The following is a 26,287-nucleotide window of genomic DNA, read 5'->3' as shown; positions in this document are numbered from 1 at the left end:
CACCCCTCTAATGGAAGTTAAGAGTGGAAGATTCAACGTGACTTGAGCTGGCTAATGTTGCATTCGTGCCGGAATGCTTTGGTCTGGCAGTCAAACGAAGCCAAACCACTCGAGTTGGAAGACATGAATCACGATCTTTGAGCGAAAGAAAGAAATTTACGCTCTCACTTGCTTAATTACCGCAATTAAAGATTAAATTGAATTAAATTTTATGAAGTAACATATTTCAATTAAAGTCAAATCGAAATCCGATTGGATATGGATGTGAATTGCTCTGCTCAGCTCGTTGTCTCCATCGTCCATCTTCCTTGCGCCCTTATCCGGTGGAACCCATATTCCCAATCTCATCCAATCATTTTATTTTCTTGTTATTCTCATTGACTTCCTCCTATTCCCTTCTCTCGAGACATCTGCCGTTGCCGCGCGGCCGCTGCCGTCCTGTCTCCTGCAATTGCGCCGTCGACATCGTAGCTCGCCCTTCCGCGGCATAAAGTCAAACCACCAAATCGAGTGCAGAAGCCTGGCCGGTACATGGCCTCTGTCTCCTGCTTCGGAGGCCGTCATCATACTGTTCGTCGTCGAAGCAACGTCTCCCGTCGCCCTGTTATCACAATAATATCCATCACCTTCTCCTCCTCCTCATCATCATCATGTTCTGGTTTCTTTTCTATGCCGCTAAGTCTTCGCCGTCGTAATTCCACCCGTCCAAGGTCTATTTCAGTAATCAGGTGCTCTTCCAGCTTTCCTGGACCAACTGATTCCGATGAATCCCCTCGCGATCTTGGAGGCGGAGCAGGCAGGGATGCCAAGCAAGTGAAGGAGGAGACTGCGGACCATCGTCTCGGGAAGGAGCAGCAGCTCGGTACCAGGATGGCCACTGCCGTGGGAGAAGCAATGCCAACCAAGGATTTTGTTACCATAGCCGCCTGTGTGGTTGGCCTTCTCACCGGTGTTTGCGTCGTCCTCTTTAACAATGCGGTGAGTGGACTGGCTCTTTCTTAATCTTACAACCGATTCTTTGCAATATTTTATGCCTGATATAAAATGCAAAGTTCTATATCTCTATCAAAAATATGAAGCAATGAGTTAAAATTCTACATCCAGATACATCTGAGGTTGGGTTGCGTCACAGCATCTTGATTTTTTAAGGTTCCTGTGTCAGATTCTTTCAACACTGGATAACTGACACTTGCATTACATTTTTAATTATCAGTAGCAGTAATTAGCTAGTAGATATTGTAGAAATTTTGTTTAGTGTGGGAAGTAGATAAAAGTATGATGCTCTTTTGAGTATTTGACTAAATGTTTTGTCAAAGTCAAGGTTGCTGAACAATCTGTTGATGGATTATTAAGCTAAGCTTGACATGAAATATGAACTAAAGTATAACTTTATTCATTTTACCTGCTCTTTATGTTAAAGATGAATTTCAGCTTAATTGGTACATCACTGTGTTTGCAAATTGATGTATTCCACAAGTCACATTGCATAGCACTGTAACCCACTTTATAACAAAATCCTCTAATCAACTTCAGATTACGGTAGATATACTAATTGAAGCCTGCGTGTCCATTATAAACCTTTCACGTAGTTGTATATAGCCCCCGAAAACAATCATCTATTACAGTATATTGGATTCCCATAAGTTTCCTGTAATGGATTCACTTATTATGTTGAGCCCATTTTCAAATATTCCATCAAAAACCTGATTATTATTCATCTTAAAAACAATAATGCCTCTAATGATTGTTATGAACTTACTGAAACACACTATGGTGGCTCTCAAGGCCTCAAGTCACTTTCCTAATCAAAATTCTTATTTTCACAAGTTCCCTTTTGCTTCTGAAAGGATGATTATATTATATTAATATATAAAGTATAACATTTAGGAGAAAAAAATGATATATTCATGACAGGATGACCTATGCAGCTTGTTTAACTTTGAGACTATGATCATCACATCAAGAACAGGATTTTACATTAAAAAACAAGTAGGACTTCATGAAAGGCAATATATGAGTCTAATTGACCCATGGTTACATTTTCTCCTCTTGCCCAAATTGTACCTTCAACTTATACAATTATGAAAGCTTTGTTGCTGGGACTATTTGAAAAACATAAACAAGGGCATTCTTCTCCTGGCTTGAAACAATCGACAAGACATTAATGAAGCCCTTCTCTTTTTGGAGAATGGTCGCATCAGAAAATAGTTTGAGCTAGAACAAATAACATGGCAAAGGAGACAGAGAAAAGCAAGCAAGTAAACATAAAATTACAAACTGAGCTCTTGTGTCATTTATTAAATTAGCAACCGGTGAGGCTCAATATGCATCTGATTGTTGTGCCTACTGCCAGATAGAGATAGTCATCTGGATGTGCAGCAATACTATAAGAGCAGTAAAGGGAGAGATGTGTAGTAGGAAAAACGGAATGATGAAACAATCAAGTTCAGAAAAATTGGTGGTGCTGGTAAAAAAGAGTTGAAGATACTAGAGATTCCATAATAGAAAACTCCAGATAAAATGATGAAATTCTTCAAGTATTGGATATCTAAGTTGAAATTTGCTATATAGATCATTTCTTTTTGTAAGAGCAAAGTTCCCAAATAACCCAAAGAGTCACCATTTGTATATTTATAAATTATATCTAACCAGTTTTGTTGGTCTTCCTCTTCCTATTCTATCGTCTCTGATTTGCAGTAGCTCATCTTTCTTAGTAGGCATGAAGTCATTGTTGAGAACTGATTCATAAGTAGTTATCTAGGTAGTTGTCATGTTTTAGATAGTTATAGGCGTGTTTTAAGTAGTTCTACCTAAGTGAGCCATGATTTAAGAAGTTATGGGGATAGTTCCTACACTTAACTTAATCATGAGGGATATGATGGAGTGAGGTAATTACCACTAGATCCTATAAATAGAGTCATGGTTCATAAAGCAAGTGTGTGAGCACTTGGGAATGTTTTGTAGGTGTTCTTAGTCTCATCTCTTGTTTAATATTACTTTGGTTTTCCTGATTGAAAGTATTCTCTTTTAATTGCATCGTAGTATTCTGTTTCTATTTCCTTGCTCCTCTATCCCCAACAGTGATATGACAATGTTAGTCTCCATCATATCTTTTATATCTAAAGTTTTGTTTAATTTTGAAATTTTGTTTGTGGATCTTATCTGTTATTAAGTTACATATTCTATGATATTTTCTTTTATAGTTCTTTTCATTAATTAGGTGCACGAAATACGTGACTTCTTTTGGGATGGATTACCATTGCGAGGTGCCTCATGGTTAAGGGAGAAGCCTCTTGAGGAAATTTGGCAAAGAATTATTCTAGTTCCTGTTTGTGGGGGTGTTATAGTTGGCATCTTGAATAGTCTGCAGGATTCTTTAAAAGACCCATCAGGCAGAATGGTATCAGATGTAAAGGAAGCAATAAGACCAATTTTGAAGACCATAGCTGCTTCTGTCACCCTTGGAACAGGGAATTCATTAGGGCCTGAGGGTCCTAGTGTCGAAATAGGTTCAGCCATAGCTAAAGGAATCAGTCATGTTTTTGAGTGGCGTGGTGGAAAGAGTTTGTCTCTTGTAGCAGCTGGATCAGCCGCTGGAATTTCATCAGGTCTTACTTTCAATTATTGGATCTGTTGCTAGATTGATGCTGAGGTAAAATTTGTAATTTTACATTGTGCACCCCTTGACATACCACAGAAGATGCATCTTGGAGGCATAAAAAATGCTTACTTGTTGATTTATGTGTCATGGATGAAGCATTCTAAGTCCTTGTTTTCATATCATCTATTAAAATAAATAGGCATCACCTTTCAAATTGGATACAATTTCTTTGTTTTGCTATTCAATTTTCTCTTATACGCATGACACTGATCTTCATTCTTCCAAAGGGAAGTTCACCTATGACCTAGCAGTCAAATGTACAAAAGTTAACACTTTTTTTGGGACTTGAATCGCTAATGATCGGGGGTGCTTGTTGAAGTTCATGATTAATTTTACACATTAGCGACCTATAGATAGACCAAAGATGATCTTTAAATTTTTGTGATACTTCCGGAGAGAGATTTATATAATGTCATATTGACTCCTGACTGGCTCACGGAGGTAACACTTTCTTTGAGACTTTGGTCGCTGTTGATCTGGAATGTCATGTTAACATTCATGACTAATTTCAACAAAGTTCCCTATAGATGGACCAAAGAGCTTCTTTAAATCTATGTGATCCTTTCAGAGAGAAAGATCTATATGTCATGTTGGCTCCTAACTTGCTCATGGGTGAATAAACAAACTAGAGCAAGAAGTTTTGCCAGTTATGAAAGTTCATGATAGCTAGAAACTATTGACAACAAAAAACACTATAAAGTATAAAGTGAGCCCTATAATTTTAGGTCTTTTTCAAACCATATCTAAGGACATGGCTTGTTTATTTGTTATGTTTGGCCTCAAAGCAACCCCACCCTAGTAAGTTTTTCATTTTTTTATCTATTATAAACAAGGTTAGGGTTTTTCAAAGAAGTAGAATGGATGGCTATATTGCTGTGTTTAGAACAACTTTCTTACTTCATTCTTCTGCTCATGATTTGAACTTCCAATGTGTCTACACTGGCCTATAGGTTTTAATGCTGCTGTTGCTGGATGCTTCTTTGCTGTGGAGTCTGTCCTATGGCCTTCAACAGCAGATCCATTCTTGTCCCTTTCAAATTCAACATCAATGGTGATACTCAGTTCTGTCATAGCATCCATAGTTTCAGAGGTCGGTCTTGGTTCTGATCCGGCTTTTACCGTTCCAGAATATGATTTTCGCTCACCAAGTGGTACATTCCATTCCTACTTTTTTCAATTGGAGATTAAAATGTTATTTGTAGAAGGTATCAAAGTATTCAGCATTAGCTTTTCAAAAGTGTTAAAGAGATGCATTAATTTATTGATTAACTTTAAGTCAGGCCTTTTCAATTTTAATTTTGCCATTACTATGTTTGTTCTCAGGATCTGATTTTATTTAGCTGTAGTTTTCCACAGTGGATAAAGAATTAAGTGAAAGATTCTATCTTTTAAGCTATTTTCTTATGTGCTACAGAGCTTGACAAAATCTGAAGGTGTTTGTCATTCAATAAATTTTCAGAACTACCTCTGTATCTTTTGCTGGGAGTCCTTTGTGGCATGGTTTCTATAACCTTATCAGGATGCACATCTTTAGCTCTGGAAACAGTTAACTACCTTCAACGGACCACAGGTGTAACAAAGGCCATATTTCCTGCATTGGGTGGACTCACTGTTGGTTTGATAGCTTTATCATATCCTGAAGTTTTGTACTGGGGCTTTGAGAATGTGGACATTCTACTTGAATCACGACCTTTTGTAAATGGTCTCCCTGCTAATATTTTATTTCAGTTAGTTGGAATGAAAATACTTGCAACATCCTTGAGTCGTGCTTCTGGATTGGTGGGAGGCTACTATGCGCCATCCCTTTTTATTGGTGCAGCAACAGGGATGGCTTATGGAAAATTCATGAGCTCTACACTATGTGGCCCCAGTCCAATGATTCATCTCCCTCTCTTGGAAGTGGCATCACCTCAAGCATACGGTCTGGTAACTTTTTTGCTACAAAGCTATATAGTTAGTCAATCTTGAATTTCCTTGCAATTTGTTTGATCCCTCTGGAAGCTTTAAATAGAATGGTACCTGAAAACATATCACTGACTTGGGCTTTATGCAAATGATTCATATTGATAGACATCATAAAAGTTGCACTTAATTTGTAGGTTGTGCTTTCTTTACAAGAAAACTTGAATTCCTTTAATCAAGGTCACCACTGTGATGAATTTTCTTTTCCTTTTATCATTCGTAAGTTTGTGCTCATTGGCATAAGTCAGTTACAGTTCCTATCTTATTTCACTTAATTACCTGAGTACAACTATTAAGATCTTAAAATTGCTACTTAGTTTTTCATGTAGTAATAATGCATTTGCTAAATTTCTAAAATTCAGTTCATTCAACTGGTTGTGTTATCGTACCTGTTATTGTTTCTTCTTTCCATGATGAACTCATCACTAAGTTTTAACTAATCCTTGCAGGTGGGCATGGCTGCTACTCTTGCAGGTGTGTGCCAAGTACCTCTAACATCGGTTTTGCTTCTTTTTGAGCTAACGCAAGACTACCGAATTGTTCTACCACTGCTTGGAGCTGTAGGGTTATCATCATGGATATCATCCAGCCAGAATCTTAAAAGAAATGTTCCAAGGAAGTTGGATGAGTTGAAAGTAAATGACAAAAATGGTTCACAACCTACAGGCTCAATCTATGAAGACCAGGACACTTATTATGCAGCTGCTTCTGCTGAAAGTGGTGGTATTGGCTTATGTGAGCTTGAGAATTCTCTCTGTGTTTTTGATGTCAGTGCTGAAGTTAGCAGTTTGGCAGACAAGCTTACTGTTTCTCAGGCTATGAGAACTAAATTCCTGACTATCTCAATGAATACTTCAGTAATTGAGGCAGTCACTCTCATGCAAGTGGAGAAGCAATCCTGTGCAGTTATAATTGATAGCACTGGTTTCTTGGTAGGATTGCTATTGCTCGAGGATATCCAAAATTTTAGCAAAGTGGCAACAACAAGAGGCGTTGAAATTGAGGTATGAAAGAAACCCTCCAATATTTTTTGCAAATGATTCGGTTTCCTTGGTTGTACTGAGATCAACATAGTCCCCTCTTGCTAGGAATATTTTCACCTTATCTATGTACATAAGTAAATTAAACTACTGCAGTGAAAAATTATTGAACGATAGGAGCATAGGAAAGACTGACATGGATCTAGACCGAATCTTCATGGATATGGGTCACAAGGACCCAAGTCACATCCACACGGATCTAGAGTACATTCAAATGACATCCTTAATTAAACAATAATACATGCTTGAAATGGCAAATTATAGTTATAATACAACTAAAAAAGGCACTTGTAAGCCAAAAAAATTATAAAACATGGTGGCAAGATTTGGATTTACCTTGTTAATTGTTATGAAGAAAAACCAAGCTTTCTCTCAAGTAATTTATCATGAAGCAAGAGAAAAGCTCCAGTTCCAAGACATTTGGGAATTTTGATGAAAAAAGTGTTCAATTTGGAGAAGAAATCAAGAAATAACACAAAAAACGGAAAGTAGTTGTTGGTGGAGAAAAAGTAGGAGGAAAGAGAGAATCGGGTAAGGAAGAGGAGAAAAGGGAATGAGGTTACCAGTTTACATATTGTACAGCTCAATACCTATGGCAATTTCAGGTGGTATCACTAGTATGAAAGTAGATTTGATGCTGACTGGTGTTCTAATCAGAGTCAGTTCAATTGATTTCCGCTTCTGTGCTTGATAATAGATGAAACTAATGATTTGTTGCTTCAGCTCAAGAAAGAGAAAATGGCAATGTGAGTTGGCTCGGCCTTGGTGATCAATAAAAGAAATTCATCTTTGACTCCATACCAAGCAAGGGAACCAGCGTAGACATATTCTATAAGTAACGGGAGTTCGAAAGAAAAGCAATCAGTAAATACGTTATAACTCTAAATAACCAAGTCAGACAAGCAACTACTACAGTCGACCACACAGTAGGCATGGACAAGAAATTGATGACCCCTACTCAGGCATTAAGATGTAGCACCCCTATTTCTCCTTGTTTAACCTATATGAACCAGAACTTCTAGTTAATCTGTTTTCCTTGGTGCAACAAGACTCGGTGCTAATGCGAGGGGTGTCAATTCCTACATCATATGATATGCGCATAAGTTCAATCTAACAGGTGTGGCTTAGTCGGTAGTAAAACTTATTTTCCCCTCAAAGGAGGAACTTGAGTCCCAAAAAAATGGATTATTTAGCACATCTACCAATATTTCGCATTAATTAACATTCCAGATTTTCATTATTGTCTCGCAGGCAGAAAAAATTCTGGTATCTGATATCTGTCACCTGGAAGGAGGCAAGCGCAAGGTGTGGACAGCTACACCCGAAATGAAACTTGTAACTGCCGAAAGTATCATGGACTCACATGGGGCGAATCATCTCCCTGTTGTTTCACAGCATATTGATGGACAAGAAAGTGGGCAATTGGTTGGTCTACTCGATAGAGAATGTATTAGCATTGCCTGCAGGTAATTATTCTGCACGACCATCGTACTATTCCAATCGCTATAAGCTTAGCAATAAAGAAATTACAGTCTTTGCACATCTAGCACTTCCAAGAAACCTGTTATTCCTAATATATTGGTGATCATTTTGTTTACATTGTATTTATTGATACAGTGCTGTAGCAGCTAAAGAATATCTCAGCCTTTACACGGTCACCAGAAGGCTCGAGTCTTAAGCTAGAAGCATTTCTGCAGATTCATGTGATCCTTTGTGATTCTGGATTTATGTTGCCAAACGCTAATTAGCAAGTTTTACAAGTAGAGAAACAGTGTCATTTTGTAGCTGTGCCATTAAAAGTTGTCATCCATATGTTCCTACTGTTCTTACAGTTAATTTACCGAAAACTTGTATACTAACAGATGCCAATGCCTTTATACCGATGAAAGCACGATTAGAGCTACTGTTTCATATTTGGGCTCATAATGTATGTTGGGGATTGTTGTGGGTCTTCTTTTTTCCTTTTATTTTTGCATGGTGCGTTGAGCTATATAATTCTTAATCTGGAATGAAAGTATAAAGAATTGTCTGCATATGAATTGATGATCCGACATTGGACCATGTAAAATTGATGCAAGTGGATGGAGATATAATTGTGCAGACGCCGTCTGTCTTCCCGCGTGTTTAGCTATTATGCAACGCGAGACAGTAGAATAGTTAGTTGCTAATGTGTAAACGTTGATTCTCCCCGACCACAAGAAAGCAATGTTCTCATACTCATCAAGCAAACCTGTCTATCAATCTTATCGACCGTGCCCTTACTAATTTCCTCGCCTCCATCGACACAGTCTCACTCCTTCCGCTGGCCCCCATTCTTCCTCAGTTACACTGCCTCCTCTCTTGGAGATGATCCTTTCGCATTGGCCTCGGCCATTCCCATCAACCATCTCGACTCCTCCCTCGAATAATCCTCTTGGCGTTGTTCGTGGCTTCCTCTATTGCCCCCCGTCCACTTCCACCAACGATCATGACCTCCTTTGTGGACAACCCCTTGCCATCTCCGAACAAACATCATTGCCCTGCTGGTATGAAACTTTGTAAGAAGTTTATGACACTACTCTGTGAATAAACATCTTTACACTCAATTTCAGAATCATTCTAAAAATATACCTCCTAATCTGAATATAAAATACCCCTGGATTCATAAAAGAAAAAATAGAAAACATATTTTGATATTGCCATCTGGTGTAAAAGAGATAACACTTGTATTCTTACACAAACAAATAACAACAACATTCAATTCTTATATTCTTACACTCATGAATAAACATCATAAAAAATATACCAAACTTGAATTAAAAAAAAGCTTAAATTCACACAAAAATATAGAATAAATCATAGCTTGATTTTTATTATTTTAATAAAAAATAATTATTATTTTTAATTTTATTTTGGACAATTCCAGACAGAGGTAAACTACTGTGTGCATCCGAAATCAGATTTACGAATAATTGATGTCGGATGATGAAGAGCATGAAGCATGTAGCTACCTCAAATGGGGATCAAATCTTATTAGCTTCTAAAGATTGTACCCATGCAAACCACCTTCAACCTGCAGCTTACAACTGTTGATTCCTCTACCGTTGCTAATTAATTCTTTTAGCTATCAAGTATGTTGGGAACTAAACCATGAACTCAAATTGGCAGAGTCCATAACACAATTAGGATCAAAGCAAAGCATATATATACATACATAGCATCTTCTCTCTACAATATCACAAATAAAAACTAGCCACACATGAAATATGTCTCTGATGTACAACGCCCGACTGGGGCTGGCTCAAAAGACAAAAGACATGGATGCAGAACCAATTCTTCAAATACAAAGTAGGCACAAAGGGGGCGCACATAAACTGACCACCAACACCAATCTTCAGAATATGATATTTTGCAACCTGATGATGAAAGAACAAATGCCACAAACCTAAAGTTGACACTTACCAACCATAATACACCCAGCAGATGCTTCCCTGGTACACCTAACACTAAAACACAAGGTAAGGATCATCCGGTTTACTTCAGACGCCCGTTGATCAAGCGTGCCTCTGAGCGCCAGGTGGTGCGGTAGGCATCGGGAAGTCGTAGTTAACATCCCCAAACGGAGGAGCCTCCACGTATGGGCTCTGCCACATGAAAAAAGTTTTTTTACTTCTTCGAACATCTTCTCTGTTGAATTTTAATGAGCAAAAACAGAGGTAGAATGAAGAACCCACGGAGAGCCCCCACAATGTTCAAGTTAACCACTTGAGAATAACACAGATTTGAGTGTCCGCTTGAGCAGGATTACTTATTCACAGACATAACTTAGCTTGATAATTCATGGGAATGGCAACAATACCTGGGTAGCAGCCAGGCTTGCATAAGACAGATGCTCCACAGGGGATTTTGGTGATGCATCAGGTGAACTGCCATCATTGCATTCATCATTGCCACTCAACTTGTTCTGTGCCCCACTAGCAAATGATGTTTCACTCTCACTTCCATTGCCCAGTTTAACCCTCTAGATCAAAGCACATAACATGGTGTTTTTTCAGGAATTTAATAATGATCACTACAACTTGAAAGAACATGATACAGTGACAGGAAATTTCCACACTTCAAACAATATAACTATGCAAAAGTGTGCAGCACAACCCAACAGTTTTCATAGTAAAGGTTTTTATTTTTCCAACCAATACACAAGCATGACCAGAAACGTAACCATTAGCAAAAGTGGGTTGGTTGGGCACAACATTTTGTCTGTTCTGTTATACCAAAAACAAGGATACAACAGAACTTTCCCTCAGGAACAGCTGGTCAAATCTCTCTAGAGATGAGCATCCCCCTGGCTTCCTCCAGCCACCACCTTAAGTGTTTTCTTCACCATCTTTCCCAGCATATTCTCTCATCCTAAACCTCAACTAACTATTAACCCAGGTAGACCTCGAAATCCTTACACTGCTTGGTCTTCAACTTCATATGGAAATCCCAGCAAGATTTTAAAAACCAGTCATACTGGTTTGTACCGTCTAGTATTTACCTGTCCGACCAGGATGTGACACTGTACCAGCAATTTCTCCCTGTCTAAGTTGAAACTGGACAGACCGCCTAGTAACCCTTTCCTATCTGATGTATCGCCAGCTTTTAAAGGGTTAAAACCAGGGATACCAGGCTTACCGCCCAGTACACATACAAATTTATTTCTTATTTATTTTACCAACAAAAACTATCTTTTTCTTTTACTTTACTTTCCTCTCTCTGCTGCTTCTTCCTCCGTCTCTGATACTTGCCTCCTCCACCTTCTTGTCTTTTCCCTCCTACTCTGCATCTTCACATCCTCCATCTCCTACTCCCCCTTCTCTTCCTCATCCTCCTATTCTGCTTCTCCTCCTCTCCTTCAACTCCTCCCTTCACTTCCTCTTTGGTCTGTGATAATCGATATATCAACATACCATCTGTAGGTTTGCCAATTTACACTGAACCAGTACCCATTCAATGCTGATCGGTACATTGACACACCATGTGTCTGTATACTAGTACATACTAAAACCATACCAGTAGGGCCAGGACCCAGTACAGTTCTTGAAACGGAACTTGAATTCATACCCTAAAGTTCTTGGGGAATGCATTGGAATTGGAAAGCTGACAACATTCTAGAGGAAAAACTGAAAAAGTTATGGGATTCTCTCTAATTTTTCTCAAACTAGATTTTGTGGAGATAAGTGCACTAGAGAACACTAGCAAATCAGTCTCTACAGCGAGTTTTTGGGGAAGACCCCATCTCTTAAATTAGTTAAAGCTTTTCATCGTGAACTTGGAACTTTCTTTTGAACTCAACACTATAAACCTAGCGGGAGGCTTTAATTTTGTTTTAAATTCTCTTTGGAAGAAGAGAAGTTTTAGAGTGAAGACCATATTACATAAAGGGACAAGCTCTATGACTGTTTTCCTTAAGGACCTTCCAGCTCTTGCTTGGGTATAGTTTCAAATGTTGACCCTTGAATAATTTACCTTTTAGGAACTCCTTTATCAATAATAAAAGGTGGGATGATAGGAATTTTGATAGTAATACTATGTCCTCTTTTATAACAATCTGACAGAACTAAACCATCTTTTGTCAATTGGGAAGCTTCTGTTAGGGCTGACCTTGACCTTAATATTTAAAGATACATTCGATAAAATAACTCTTCATGAGGCTTAGGATGCTTGTGGAGCCCTGAATGAAAATAATTATCTCTCTTCAAGGTCTTAACAATAAGCTTAGTATATTAAATTGTCAGTATCACTTATTTTGGTGGACCAAGGCTAAAAACAATTAAATTGGAGAATATAAGAATATGAAATTCTTTCATAAAATGGTTAAGTTAGGAGAAGACAAAACACCATCTAGATGATTACTCAAGGAGATGGATCTATCCTTTATGAAAAACTTGCCATTGCGACTATATTTGTTAATTGATTTCACAGTATTTGGATATTTGGAACAAGGATTACAATTTTGATCCATACCAGTGTACTGAGCCCTACTCAGTATAGTACATACCAAGGCATACCGACGGTACATCGAGGTGTAATGATGGCACGCCTAAAAAACTCAAAAAAAATCCTAAAAATTTTTTAAAAAAAAGTTAGATTAGGATTTTTAAGTTAGAAATAAATATAAATTTAGTATAATTTTAGCAAAAATAATATAAATTGATCCAATATCGATCAAATTTTAATTAAATCATCATTAAAACCACTAATCATAGTATTAAAAAAATAATTAAAACATAATTAAACCATCATAAACATATGATCTAATCCTTAATATGCATGAAATATGAAGATTTGACCTATTAAGTGTCTAATTTTGAAACTATTAATATTAAACACACTAATCACAATATTAAAGATCTTAATTACTCCCTAACTAACACTATTCTACCATTAAAAATATACCAAATAACATATTAAACATTAAGTCATACACCACATGGAATAGGCTTAATGATATCATAAATCAATAAAAATCTAGAAAGAGAATACATACCTCTTGATTAGAGTATTCTTCCTCTTAATCCTCCCAAATTGGCCTCCTAAATTTGATCTAATTCAGAAATCGTAACCTTATTGAGTTTAGGAGAGTGAGAATATGAGAATAAAAAAGAGATGTGAGTGAATAAGTGTTTGAAAGGGTTTAAGAGATTAAGAGGGTGAAATAAGTTAAAAGAGAGGGAGGAAAGGATTTAAAAACCCTTTTTTAAGCCTCAAACGGTCAAATTAACTATTTGAAATAAGGCAATCTCAGCCCTTGATTGATAACGGTCGAAATATGAGCGTATCGACCAGTACAAATCGGCAATGATTGGATATTGACCGTTACCGTTAGTACAATCCCCGTATCATCTGATATTGGGTCAAATGACTAGTACCACCCGGTAGAGGACGGTCCGTGTACCGGTATCCTCTCGGACCGGTACGTACCGCCCATACCAGGCGATACGCATCAATATAGCAAACCCTGGTTTGGAACATCTCTGATCAATCCAATTGGTTGAAATGTCTTACATTATCCAAAATCTCTGGTAGTGATAGAAACTGGCTCAACCTTTCTCTATTAAGGATCTTTTCTTTTTTTCTTTTCTTTTTTTTGCCATGAACCAAATGGGATATGAGAAAAGCCCTAGTTCTGTTGGGTACACAGTGAAATTTATAAAAAAAATTTAGTTAAGTGTCTTAAGGCACCTTTTTCTAAACTTTATTTGGATAGCATGCTTACCTAGGTAAAACTTCCAGTGTTCATTCTTTAAAAAAAAATCTACAACTCTAAGGTGCAGGATTATAGGCCTGTAGCCCTCTACATTGTCTTATATAAAATTTTTACTAAGAGTCTTGTCAATTATGTTAAATGTTATCTAAATAGCTTTATAATTTAGGAGCAATTTGTAGTTCCAAGCAAAATATCCATAATAACATTTTAATTACCAATTAATAAGCCCATACCACGCTTAATGCTAAGACAAAAATCCCTGACTTCGCTTAAGGTGAACATTTCTAAAGTGTATGGTGACTCATCTAGGAATGCCATTCAAAAAGTAAAAAACCCTTAAGAGTATGAATTTTTCTTCCAAATATATTAAGTGGATTTATTCTTGTGTCTCTTCTTCATTGTTCTTTGTCTTGTCAATGGATGTTCAATTGGTTTCATAGTAGAAGAGCATCAGACATGAAGATCCACCTTCTCTTTATCTCTTTATCTTTGACCAGCAAGCGTTATCTAGTATTGCTAGTAAGATTATCCACAACAAGCAAGTTTAAGTAAAGAACCCAACCTCCTAAAATGCATCTGCTCTCTATAAGGTAGGTAGGCTCAAAATTGCATTAGGATGGAACTACCAACTTTTCTAATAGTGATCACGAGTACTACAAGTTACATTTGCTCCATGTTTGCAAAGGAACGATTAACAGGTAACTTCCCCTTATTCTGCAAATTTGAAGAGAAGCATTTGAAGAAAGTAGAAAACAGAATATGAAAAGTTGAAAACTAGCAGTGATGTCAAAACTAAAAAGATACATTCAATAATTTAAGGTGATCTTGAAAGATACCTGAAATATTTTCCCAAGGGCTTTCAAACCTTTGGCTCGAGCACGGAGTTCCTCTCTCCTAACATTGTTATCTTGAAGCACCTGAAGTCAAAGTTAGCACAATTAGTGAATGAGATAACAAAGCAGACAAATAATAACATCTCAAAATAATAGAGACAATCAAGAAAACAGACCATCTGACAAACACGGGACAGGGTGGCTTCAATATCAGCAACATTAAGCTTCCATAACGAATCAATCATCACTTTTTTATGATTCTGCATGTATTCTTCAAGTTCTTCCTCTGTATAGTTGCCCTCTGCACTAAGTTGCTTCTTAAGGTCCTCCTGTAGCTGCATTAGTGCAATGGCACCTACAAATCCAAGATTAACCTCAGAACTTTATTATGAAAATGAACCACATTTATGCATGAAAATTGAATGAAGAATCACCCAGATGGGTGCACACTGTGCAATTTATAGTGAGACATGCATGTGTCAACCTTGGTGATAAAAGTGATAATTCACCTGTTGCAGCAGTTACTTGTGACTTGATAAAATGGCCTTTGTTTCTAAACCATTCAGCAATAAATGGCACACCTAAATATATAGCCTTTTTTCCAAGCTCTTTTGCTGCCTGTCTTACATAGATGTAGCCTATAGTATTCAGGATATCTACTCCATAAGCTGAAACAAGATACAGAAATGATGGTTAACATATTTGAAGGTGCATAAAAGGTCTAACATTTTATACATATACACAGAAATTCAACTTAAAGATGCTGAAAGCATAAAGTTGTCCAGAGAAACATCTGAACAACATACTGATGCTTCATCAGATCAAGAGAACCCAGGTCAAGATCCTGTTTCCTATACATGAGTTAAGCATACAAAATTAGCCACAAGAAGTCAAATCATTACTGAGACTATGTGCTAATTTACAGCATTCATATTTTTTTTTAGCTAAATCCGGTCAATAAAACTGTCATCAAATTTAAGCTTAGACAGTTATATAGGCATACAGGGTTCACTGAAGCAACCTTTTCTTTTAGAGTATGAGTTCTGCTCTAATCATAGATAAAAATTAGTAATTTAATTCTAGTTTGTTAATCAACAAGATCATATTATGATTAACATTGAAGAGAAATAAGTTAGATTACTCATTTGATAATCATCTTTTGATTAGTACACTTGTTATTTATACAAAACGTGATGGAGCTCTTGAATAATCTGCAAGAATATATGTTTCTCTGAAATCAAGTTCCTGCAAATTGCTTCAGTCATCATTTACTTCAAATCTATTTTATATAGTAATAAAGTCCTAGCAGTCCTGCATACTGTCGTGTAGAGGCTATGTTGGGCCATTTCTATACAATGGCCAAACAAGTTCCAACTGTTCTAGGCTCTGACTTGGACATTTTTTGTGTCAAAATTTACCTAATCAGGAACAAATCTAGCTTAATGGTCCTTTAAGGAAGCCAGTATATGACTCAAACTTAATTTGCTCACTTTGGGCTTAGAACTGAAAATTGAATCTAGGCCAATCTACGCCTTGTTCTTTTGGATGAACCCTTTGATAACCCTATAATGACTTGATTATGGTAATTTATTATCAACAATTAAGCTAGATTATTACTCCTTTTTGTAGAGATTATTACTCCTGTTGCTTTGATCATAGTTATCTTTGATTTTGCTTCATTAAACAAAAGTTGAATATGGATGACTAGATCATTAATGGGCTAGTATGCCAACTATCAACATGCACATGCCCACCCGAAGAGCAGATATAAGGGAATACTAAAGGAGAAACATCATCTCTTTCATTAATTTTAATTATACCAACAAAACTTCTCATGACAAATCTTTTAAACATTTCTGTTTCTATTTCCTGTTATCACAATATCTAAATCCTTATAGCATAGTCATGTTTACTCTTTTCCATATCGTCCATTGGGTGCTCTTCTCCAACATTTGACTAGAGACTATGATCCTAAAACTCAAAATTAAATCAACAAATATTAGCTGCTGATCTGGATAGTGCTAGAATTTGAAATTCTTTTTGTCCTACCTTGCTAGTTTTTCATCAAAATATTTTCAAAATTGCCTTAGCTATTATGCTTTTAATGTTATAGCGATAAATTCTATAGCTGTTTGTTTTGCATTGACAAAATGATTTCTTTATGTGGCTCATGCTAGTCTTACATGGATACAATATATTAGTGTTCAGTTCAAAGAACAACTTCTCCAGATACTTGTTACAAATAAAAAAAATTGGTCTCAAAGAAAACAGCAAGCAGCATAATGACAAATAGACTTGCCTGCATTAGAAAGCCTTGTGACCTCAGCTTCAGCATGTCTAATGAACTCATCATTGTTTCCTTGCACATATTGGTGGAGTCGGTCTTTCAGTATCTCTGCAAGTTTCTCCTCTCTTTCCTTTTGAATGACCTGTAGTTGACTTGAAGATTCATGTACAGAACTTACACAATGAAATGGCTAGTAACAAAATATCTATTGGCTCAAGAAATGACTATACCAAAAAAGGAAACAAAAGACAATCGAGACAAGTTCAAGAACAAATAATAAAAAAGACTTCAAATGGAAGCAAAAGATTTAGACGAACAATGAACAAGTTTTTCTAGCATATAATCCTTCACAAAGAAATATTATTAACACTTTCAAGGTATAACATAACACTTTTTCCTTTACATATTTCAGCTGGCTTGTCTGAAAGAATTCAGCATTGGCCCAAAACCAACAAAACTAATCATACTCAAAAGATTAAAAAGAAGTATCAGGCTACCAAGCTTGAGTGATACGACAAACATTAAGAAATGTGTAGCACAAATCATTGCAATTCAATCTAACAGTAATGTACATGATGCATGTTATTAACAGAAAAAGAAAAGAATTAGATGGTTCCATCATGTCAGAAGAAGGGATAGATTCATATGAACTTGAAATCAGGAACTTTTTTTTGCATCAATCATAATCTACATGAATTTATGCTTGTGCGAACATGAATGCAAGATTGTGTAGGAACAAATTAAACTTGGTATATAATATGAACTTCATTAACTTTATTCACTTTTCTCACCGATGAATGTTGCAAGCACCAGATCAAAATCTGCAATGCAAGCTTTTCCAAATTCTTCATCCCTTATCCATCTGGACTATGAAAGCTATGAGAAATTGAACTCATATATCGACATAAATCATGTATAATCAGAGTGTTAGTTTTTTTTCAAAAAAATTCTGAGTGATATTATCTCACGTGTCAGTGTTCAGCCTGCAGATTTGCAGATTTTTAGCATGATTTTATGTCCCTTAGCAAAGTTTAGAGGATTGAATAATTTCAAAATGAAAATTAGAAATCCTAAGCTGAAAAATCGTACCTATTCTAAATTGTTTGGTATATAAGCCAATATTTCTAATTAGTGATGTCCACAGAGGTATTTTAGACAAAGTGATGAAAAGAAGTATAAGGTCAATGAACTTTATTCTCTCTTGAGCATTCTTGAATTCTTCATACATGCAAATGCACTTCATCCTCTTCTTTTACCATTTATGTCTCGTTTTACACAACATATGGAATTCCATTTGAAAACCAATTAAAAATAGATAACTATAGATACCCTCATTTTTTCTTGTAACTTTCTGGCATCGACTTGTTCCCCTTCAGTGAAATTATCAAGTGAAGCCATTGATGCCATGGCTAGTTGGCCAATATAATCCTCAAATAATTCACTCCCAAAAAGCATTGCAAAGATCGCTGCAGGGTCAATAATTGCTTCCCTGTATATGAATAAATAAGCAAAGATTACTCCATTCTGCATGTGGGATTTGTTTATTTTAAAAGAAATGGCACAAGAAATTTAGCATTTATCTGCTTCAAAGCAAGATAAAAATGTGTTATGTCTGACATTTATTCTCGAATTATTCAATAAAATCATGTTCACTTGTATTGTATTGAATAATATTGTGAAAAAATGGGAACCTACCTGGAAATGCCAGATTTTCCATTAGCATCATAAGCTTCACGTTGTGTTGGATCACTTAGCACTTGGTATGCCTCACCCAAAACCTGAATAACTCTAGGAGTTAGCAAGACTGGTTGTGAAACAAGAAGTAATTTTTCAAAAAAAAAGCTCTCAGAAGTAACATATGCTATTCAAGTAATCGAGTGTACCACAAGAACTATTCAAACTTGTTGCAAGTTCTTTGACATGCCAGAAAAAGTTCCACTTTTATTTATGCTTGTACACTTCTTGAGCAAAAAACCTTTATGCTTCTTTCCAAAAACTAGCCATGTTGATTACCATTTTTCCAAGAATTGGAAAACATATAAATGCCTTCAGATACACAGTAATAGAATAAACATAGCAAGGATTGTTGCTGTGAAATTGTCATGTGTGCAAACTTACAAGTTTAATCTTCACAATGCAGCTTGACAAGAAAAGCTTATAAGGGAAAAAAAATTTTAATCAATCTAATGTCAAACAATTTTGGTTACTTGGTGCTTCAATCTTGATCCAAAATCATATATTTTTAAAGAGACAGATATTTTGAATGAGTTTTCAGCTTTGATGTAAATCACTAAGCTAAGATGCCCAATGACAATGAAGATATTTAGTTCTTACGGAACGTCAGAAGTGTGAAACCTTGAAGAAAACTAATATTTTTACTCTAATTAAGTAAAAAATAATGTATAATAAGGAAAAGTTTTAAAACCGGGGACAAACATTTTAAGATTGTTCTAGTCATCCGGCTGAAGTTTATGCCGTCTCCAATTGCATTAGTCACAAGTAATAAAAATTTGTCTAAATTGTGATTCATGCCACTGCAGATGTTGTGATGAAAGTCCTCTAGCAGCATTGCCCATATAAGTCATGCAGCTGTATCGCATAAGCTTGTCTTGCCTTAATATGCAGTATGATTACTTGTTCATTGTAAACATCATAAATGTGTACAATATCCCATAGCAGTTCAAAAGGATGGAATATACAGTGATGTGGTAAGAGGCCCTTTATGTCTTCATCTTTTATTTCTACCATTCTTTGAAATTGCCAATAGCTTTAGTATCTGTGTCATGATGGTACCCAATCTATGTACATTTCCCATTGACAAAAGGTTATAAATGACATCATGTACTTGATCAAATTCATGGTTTGCACATAATTTAATTACTATCTATTTAATCTAGAATTTGGTCTTAATTCAAACTCAATTATATCTTTTGGCTTTCATATAGAATGAAAAAGCCATTTAAATATGACTAATCAGCTTCAGAAAATGGTTCACCACTGATACACCACTATTTCTGCTCCAGTTTTAGCCACTAAAGAGACAATATGCTCCGTGGGGTGACAACATGAGATGGAAGATTGCAAATCCATAACCATTTAAAATTGAACATGACAACCATCTACCCTTAATCATCTGGATGACCTAGCCCTCTAGTCTTCTCGATATCCATGGTCATACATCAACATGAATAAGTGATCAGCCTCTACTCTGTATCATCCTGTGCATGCTCCCCTCTTGTTTCAATTAAACTAATATGTCCTTTGATGAGAGTGCCCTTCCATATTCTTAACTATGGGAGTCCCATTTCATGGTATGTCTTTTGGTTGCTGTTATGCATCATCATCTGATCTCTTCATGATACAATCAATTAATGATTTAGATAAGACATGTTTCTCTTGCGATATTTTCCAATTTCTGAGTTTTGACGGGTACTGGGAACTTGCCTAATACACACATGGCATTTCGCATTGGTCAAAACATTATAAGTTACTTATGAAAAATTCTTATAAAGTAGAATCTTTGTGAAAAATGCCCAACATGTGATGGTGGCAAAATGAAATGACAACTTCACATAGAGATAATATCAATAAGAGTAAACAAAAATTACCAAGAAATGGTGAGGAGGACTGAGAAGAAGCTTTTGTTGATTATAAAAATTAAAGTGAAATGATAAAGAACATTTTCCGGATTATGACATCTCCTAAAACGAATATGAAATGAAAGGTAAGCTCAACAACTTTTGCCTTTATAATGATACAAGCAGAACCATTAAATTCCTCTTCCATGGTTTATGAACTCTCATGCAGGCCAGACCTTCAAAATTGCTAAACCAAAGGAGCTTTTATGACATAGTCAATGCCTGAGAAGATTATGCATATGCTAAGACAAAAAAAGAAGAGGAGAAATGTAGAATACACAAATGCAAAATGATTTAATTTCAAGTGCATCCCTGCTAATGTAGCTTGAGGTCCTTACGGCTTATCATGGTGTCCACCATCGATCCCATGTGCAATCTCCTATCTTGATGAGAAGGTCGAGGAGATTAGAAGTTAGATTTACGTCTTCTAAAAAGTGGGGCCTACATGGTGTGATAATCATATGCAATAGTTGTCGGGCCCTATTGGGATTAGTATGAACTTCCTAGCAGTGTTTCTGATCTCAATTGTACCACCCAATGCAACTTGGTACTTACCGATCCAAATCACTAGGAAATCGAGTGTACAGCCTGATACAATTATCAAACCAGGCATATTGCCCACTTTTCAATCATTGGAGTTGGCATACTGGTAAGCATACAATTACCGGATCCATCTTCACCCATAACGACCATATTTAAACCCATTTCCTTCACCTCTTCAACCGAATCTCAATTTGTAGAAACACCTAGATCATTTGCTAACCTTTAATTTACACACATATATATATACCATACAGGCTAAAAAGCATCTCTTCAAGAGCTTGCTTAAACAAAATTAGAGTAGCCATTAGTCAAACAGCAAAGAATAGCCATTATATGAGAAAGCAAGAAGTATAGCATTAAGTGTTTGGATATCTTGATAAATAAATTAAAGAGGCAAACTTAACTAGTAAAAGAAAGAAAAAAATATATTCCCAGATGTCTCTAGCAACCAAATCTGGGAAAACCAAACAGTTATGTGTTTATTAATAAAAGCAATTACATTTAAACTAAACGACATCACCTATCTTGGTGATAATCAATCACTTGCCTGAAAATTTTGGGCTGCACGGGGATCATTTGGGTTCTTATCAGGATGCACCTGTCTTGCCTACAAATAGAATAAACAAATTAAGAAGTTAGCATTAGAATGTTGTGCACTATTTTACAGATATAGCATACAACACTTGGGACAAATAAGTCCAGTAGATATGAGAGGAAAAATTTATTATACCATGTGCAGAACTATAATCACAAGAAACAGCAAAAAATAAATGCAAACTTTCCATCCCCCTAAAGTGCAAGCACCGAGAAGGACCATAGATATATTAACCTTCAACTTCAATGAATTTCAAGATTGGCCTACTAAACTAAGAAAAAGAGCTCAAGATGTACGCTTGTTATCAGTGAATTATTGTGCAGAGTACAGATATACAAACTATACTTGATTATGTTGTCAAAGATGCAAGAAATTATTAAATCAATAATAATGGACATCTTGCTAGCAATCTGGGTAGCATAAGAAAGTCGTCTTAGGTTCTTGCTAGATGCCAGAGCACTTTATATTAGGACTGCTACCCCGTTCAGAGATCCTTGACCGGTTTAAGTTCATTTGAACAACATTACATAATGGATGAAGGATGTGAATGAAAATTATGAAGATTATTGGTGTGGCTTGTATTAATTTAACAAAGGATCCCAAAAGTTCCATGCCTCTTACTTATCCATCAAAGTCATGAAACTTTGCAATGAGGTCCCAACTTTTTGGGGTTGATTATGGATTTTTTCTCACTCTTAAGCTCATTTGAGGGCATTGACTATTCAAACTAAAAGTCGATCTTATAGCACTCCTCACCAATAATTCAAACTTCTATAACCCGATCAATGCATCTATATGTCCTTTTTCGAGATGACAAGCCACCTTGTGTTTTATCCTCAGTTGGGATATCCCATCATTGTTCATGAATATAAAATATAAATCTTGTTCTATTCCCTTTTTTGTAGTAACACCATATATCAATCTCAGCATCCTCATCCTATGACATCTTTGGAACACTTTTGCTGCAACCAACCTACTTCTGATCCATAAAGCATACTTGTTCTTACAATTGTCACACAAAAAAAAAAAAAACCTTTGACTCAAAAGCACATAACCATTGTACAGCACTCTAGAAACCCTTCTCCATTTTAGTCTTTTGTTTTAACTCTACATGTAGTATCTTCATTGATCACTTTTTCCTATTGACTAATAGGATCATGGTAATTATAGAAACTTCTTGTCTATGCTTTCAACTCTTTTCTTGATGTTGAATAAGTTTATCTTCAAACAATTAGGTCTTAGTCATACCTAAATTAATTACTTTAAAGATGTTACAAACATCCCTTGTTTAAATAGACCCTTCCCAAGGAAACAGGAGCCTTAACTTATGCATTTCCATATGCAAGAAAATCTAACATTTTACAGGGAGCAAGTACAGTATGTTAATAAAAGGAAAAAACCAGCAACAGCTAGTAGCAAGAAACAAAAAAGGCCATCTGCATTAGGGGTTACAAGGGGCAATTTCAGATCTTAAAAACAATTCTTACACATGTCAACAGCATAAGAAGTTTATCGACTTCTCCGATACATGGGTATAATGGTAGCATGGAATGAAGATAGTATCAATGCTATTTATAAAGAGCAATATCATATGGTTCCATCATAATGGAAAGGCTGACTGGTAACAATCATCATGTGGATCATGCTCTCCAAGAATAGATGGATTGGCATCTATACATAACAGCTATAAAATCACACACATAAAAGCAACTAAATGACCCATTGTCGCTCTTTCGTACCTGTCGATCAAAAAGTGAATATTTTCATTTTATTCAATAATTTTAATTTGGTCTGCATCTCACAGTAACTATTGACATGATAAGGACACTGTGCTAATTATTTGGATTCATTTTTATCATGACACTCCTGAAGAGGCTTCCACTGAACAAACAACTACTTGACATGGTCCAGGAAGTGGAAGAAATCCTAAAAACCTTTTATTTGCAAGAGGAATCTTATGGATGAAGAGACCCCATCGGCCTTCTCTGACAGTTTTAAGGAATTCTCAAGGAAAGCAAAGAAGATAACGAATGTAACATATATAACGTACATGTAATATTATATATATATATATATATATATATATATATATATATATATATATATATATATATATATATATATATATATATATATATATATATATATAATGGTTGCATGGAAGTAACTTTGACAGTGCACAAAAAAACGATGATGCTATTACAAAATGTCCTCATTCTTGAGAGTGACGTGTGCCGTTGTAGCACAAAATCCATACATTTGATGGATAACACCACAACAAAATAACAACTTAACAATGTCAAACTTCAACAGAATGGTACAGCGTTTCTGCCGAAATTGTAGATTTGCGAACTCCAGAATGCTTCAAGGACAGATCAATCTAGAACACTGCGCTCCACAAAAAGCTGAAACCAAGAGAAGAGGAGCACCCACTTCCAGTGACAGCAAAACAAACAAAGTGGCACTACGACTAGGGGTAAAAGGCTGCTTACAAATTCGAAGATTTCTTCATTTGGTGGCAAGCCAAGAAACCAGCTCATAAATAAGGAATAAAAAGAACTATCCATTGCTAGTTTTCCATCAATACAAAATAATAACTTGGAAAAAAGGGAAAAGAATTCAGGGGTTTCGATCCATGACAATTTGGAGGAAGCCATGAAATCGAGGATGGGGCAAAGCTTACCTTCTGAATCTACAGCGTTAGGGTAACAGGAATATCGGAAGATCCGACTACCTCGTGGGATGAATCGAATAAGTAGCATGATTGATTGACGAACGCAAATTGTCTAATGACCTAGGCATTAGAAGGAGGATCTGACCTTTGTGTAATAGGCCTTCTTGATCTCGGCCTCTGTGGCCGACGGGCTGACACCTAACACGTCATAGTAATCGGTTTCCTTAACCATCTCCGCTGACGCCGCCGCCGCCGCCGCTGTGACGCTCCCCTCCTCCTCCCGCTCCGAACTCTAGCAGTCGAAGTAGCAGGTGGATTGGTTAGGACGATCCGATCTGCTTGGACTCAAAATCTCCCTTCAATCAATCGAAATAGAATATTCCCGTAATATATCTCTCCGCGTAGTCACTGCCACAAACCAGCGGTGCAGGGGGGCTTCTTCGTGACCTAAAAAGGGGGCGACGGGGGCCGTAGGGAGGGAGGGAGGGGGCGAGGGATGGGAAGGCAGGGCGGCTGTGGAAACAAAGCGAGAGAAAAAGCAAACGAAGCAAACGTGTCACCTTTGACTGTATGCAGACTTCAAAATTAATCGGATTCTAAATGACTCCGTCCAACTCGTCGCTGACGTCAGATTCTTCTGACGCTCCCTTGGCTGTGGGGTGGCCCCCACGCCTTCCCATCTTTCGTATTCCCTGCCGTCACCTCCCCACCCCCCACCCACTCCACCGGAAAATTACGCTTCTGTACACCCTTCGACGATTCCGGCGTCAAAATGCAATGCGGGCTTCGTTGGTGGAATTGCTGCGGGAGTTGACCGGTAATTCTAAAATATTGACTTGCTATGTAAAATTAAATTGAAGTTTCAGATGGAAGCCAATTAATGAAAATATCTTAACATAAATATTAATTAAATTGATTTGAATTTGATACCTGAAATGGATATTATTCCTATTTAAAAAATCCTTTCTTAATATTCGCATCTCTCTTATTATTCTTAGTTTCCTAAAAAATTAATAAAATGATATTTTATTATTTATAATTTTTTATTTTTATTCATTTCTTATACTCTTCGTCTGTCCATCCTTGGATAATCAACTCTCCTCGTAGCTCTTCAAAATATAATATCTTCTGGACTATTACTTAATATACATGATCTTAAATTATTGTAACAAATGTTAATAATTATTTCTTATTTCTTCCTCCTTAATTTTCAGTTCATCTTATTTCATCATCTTTATTTATTTATTTTATATTATCTCTAGTGAGGAAGAGGAGAAGAAGAAGAATAAGAAGAAGAAAAAATGATAAGAATGAAAAGATTATAAATAAAGAGTAAAATTAAATTAGAAATTAGAAACATATACATTTATTTACGCATAAATAACTTAGAAATACTTAAAGTTCTGAATATGAAATTATAAATAATAAAAATATATTATAAATAGCTTTCTCTCATGAAATTTAATCCAATACATTGTACAGGCCAATTAAGAAGAAGGTCCTCATACAAGCTTTAATTAAACATCATCAATGTTTTATGTTTGATACATAGTACTAACTGGATAAATTAATAAAACAATTAGAGAAAGCAACTAAAGAGTCTAATAATAACTTATAATTTCTCAATTGTGGAAACTTCATCTTTCCTTTTTTTTTTTTCCTTGTGTTACCAAATTTGTTGCATTACCTCCTTTTTACAGTCAAGATTTTTGACTCCAGTTGAGACCTTTAAATTGATCTTAGTAGGTTTAAGATAATATTCAACATCCTCTCTTGAATTTAAACTTGTAAAAATTATTATGAAAATTTTTAATTTGATTCAA

At 36.0% G+C, this 26,287-nt stretch overlaps 2 protein-coding genes across 3 annotated transcripts; one reads left to right on the top strand and one right to left on the bottom strand.

Moving 5' to 3' along the window:
• Nucleotides 1–367: 367 nt before the first annotated feature.
• On the top strand, nucleotides 368–8,574 carry LOC135619875 (chloride channel protein CLC-e-like). 2 transcript variants are annotated; one of them, XM_065122320.1, is made up of 8 exons: nucleotides 368–978; nucleotides 3,221–3,608; nucleotides 4,612–4,812; nucleotides 5,121–5,587; nucleotides 6,073–6,097; nucleotides 6,188–6,627; nucleotides 7,915–8,129; nucleotides 8,281–8,574. In XM_065122320.1, exons 1-8 carry the CDS (start codon nucleotides 532–534, stop codon nucleotides 8,339–8,341), a joined length of 2,244 nt encoding a protein of 747 aa, XP_064978392.1. In that variant the 5' UTR covers nucleotides 368–531; the 3' UTR covers nucleotides 8,342–8,574. The 2 variants fall into 2 exon arrangements, with proteins under 2 accessions (XP_064978392.1, XP_064978391.1); XM_065122319.1 differs by having other exon boundaries at nucleotides 6,073–6,627.
• Nucleotides 8,575–9,824: 1,250 nt separating this feature from the next.
• LOC135619874 (chaperone protein dnaJ 10-like) lies at nucleotides 9,825–24,974 on the bottom strand. The gene is made up of 10 exons (XM_065122318.1): nucleotides 24,610–24,974; nucleotides 21,743–21,802; nucleotides 18,710–18,792; nucleotides 18,344–18,503; nucleotides 17,027–17,156; nucleotides 15,237–15,395; nucleotides 14,904–15,082; nucleotides 14,731–14,811; nucleotides 10,502–10,663; nucleotides 9,825–10,286 (listed from the first exon to the last, which is right to left on the bottom strand). The coding sequence occupies exons 1-10, from the start codon at nucleotides 24,694–24,696 to the stop codon at nucleotides 10,197–10,199; spliced, it is 1,191 nt and encodes a 396-aa protein (XP_064978390.1). The 5' UTR covers nucleotides 24,697–24,974; the 3' UTR covers nucleotides 9,825–10,196.
• Nucleotides 24,975–26,287: the final 1,313 nt, after the last annotated feature.

This window comes from Musa acuminata, chromosome BXJ2-8 (genome assembly GCF_036884655.1).
Source record: "Musa acuminata AAA Group cultivar baxijiao chromosome BXJ2-8, Cavendish_Baxijiao_AAA, whole genome shotgun sequence".
NCBI classification, from domain to species: Eukaryota; Viridiplantae; Streptophyta; class Magnoliopsida; order Zingiberales; family Musaceae; genus Musa; species Musa acuminata.
Note: the sequence above shows the minus strand (reverse complement) of the source record. Positions and strands in the feature narration are given on the sequence as shown.

What these genes read in the sequence shown, in the direction of transcription:
- LOC135619875 (XM_065122319.1), top strand. Translation starts at nt 532, where the DNA reads ATGGCCTCTGTCTCCTGCTTCGGAGGCCGTCATCATACTGTTCGTCGT. An exon ending in AGCCGCTGGAATTTCATCAG is followed by an intron (nt 3,609 to 4,611) that starts GTCTTACTTTCA and finishes ACTGGCCTATAG; the next exon opens with GTTTTAATGCTGCTGTTGCT. An exon ending in CACCTCAAGCATACGGTCTG is followed by an intron (nt 5,588 to 6,072) that starts GTAACTTTTTTG and finishes TAATCCTTGCAG; the next exon opens with GTGGGCATGGCTGCTACTCT.
- LOC135619874 (XM_065122318.1), bottom strand. Translation starts at nt 24,696, where the DNA reads ATGGTTAAGGAAACCGATTACTATGACGTGTTAGGTGTCAGCCCGTCG. An exon ending in CACAAGGCTTTCTAATGCAG is followed by an intron (nt 15,396 to 17,026) that starts GCAAGTCTATTT and finishes ATCTTGTTTCAG; the next exon opens with CTTATGGAGTAGATATCCTG. An exon ending in CAAGCCTGGCTGCTACCCAG is followed by an intron (nt 10,287 to 10,501) that starts GTATTGTTGCCA and finishes TTCATGTGGCAG; the next exon opens with AGCCCATACGTGGAGGCTCC.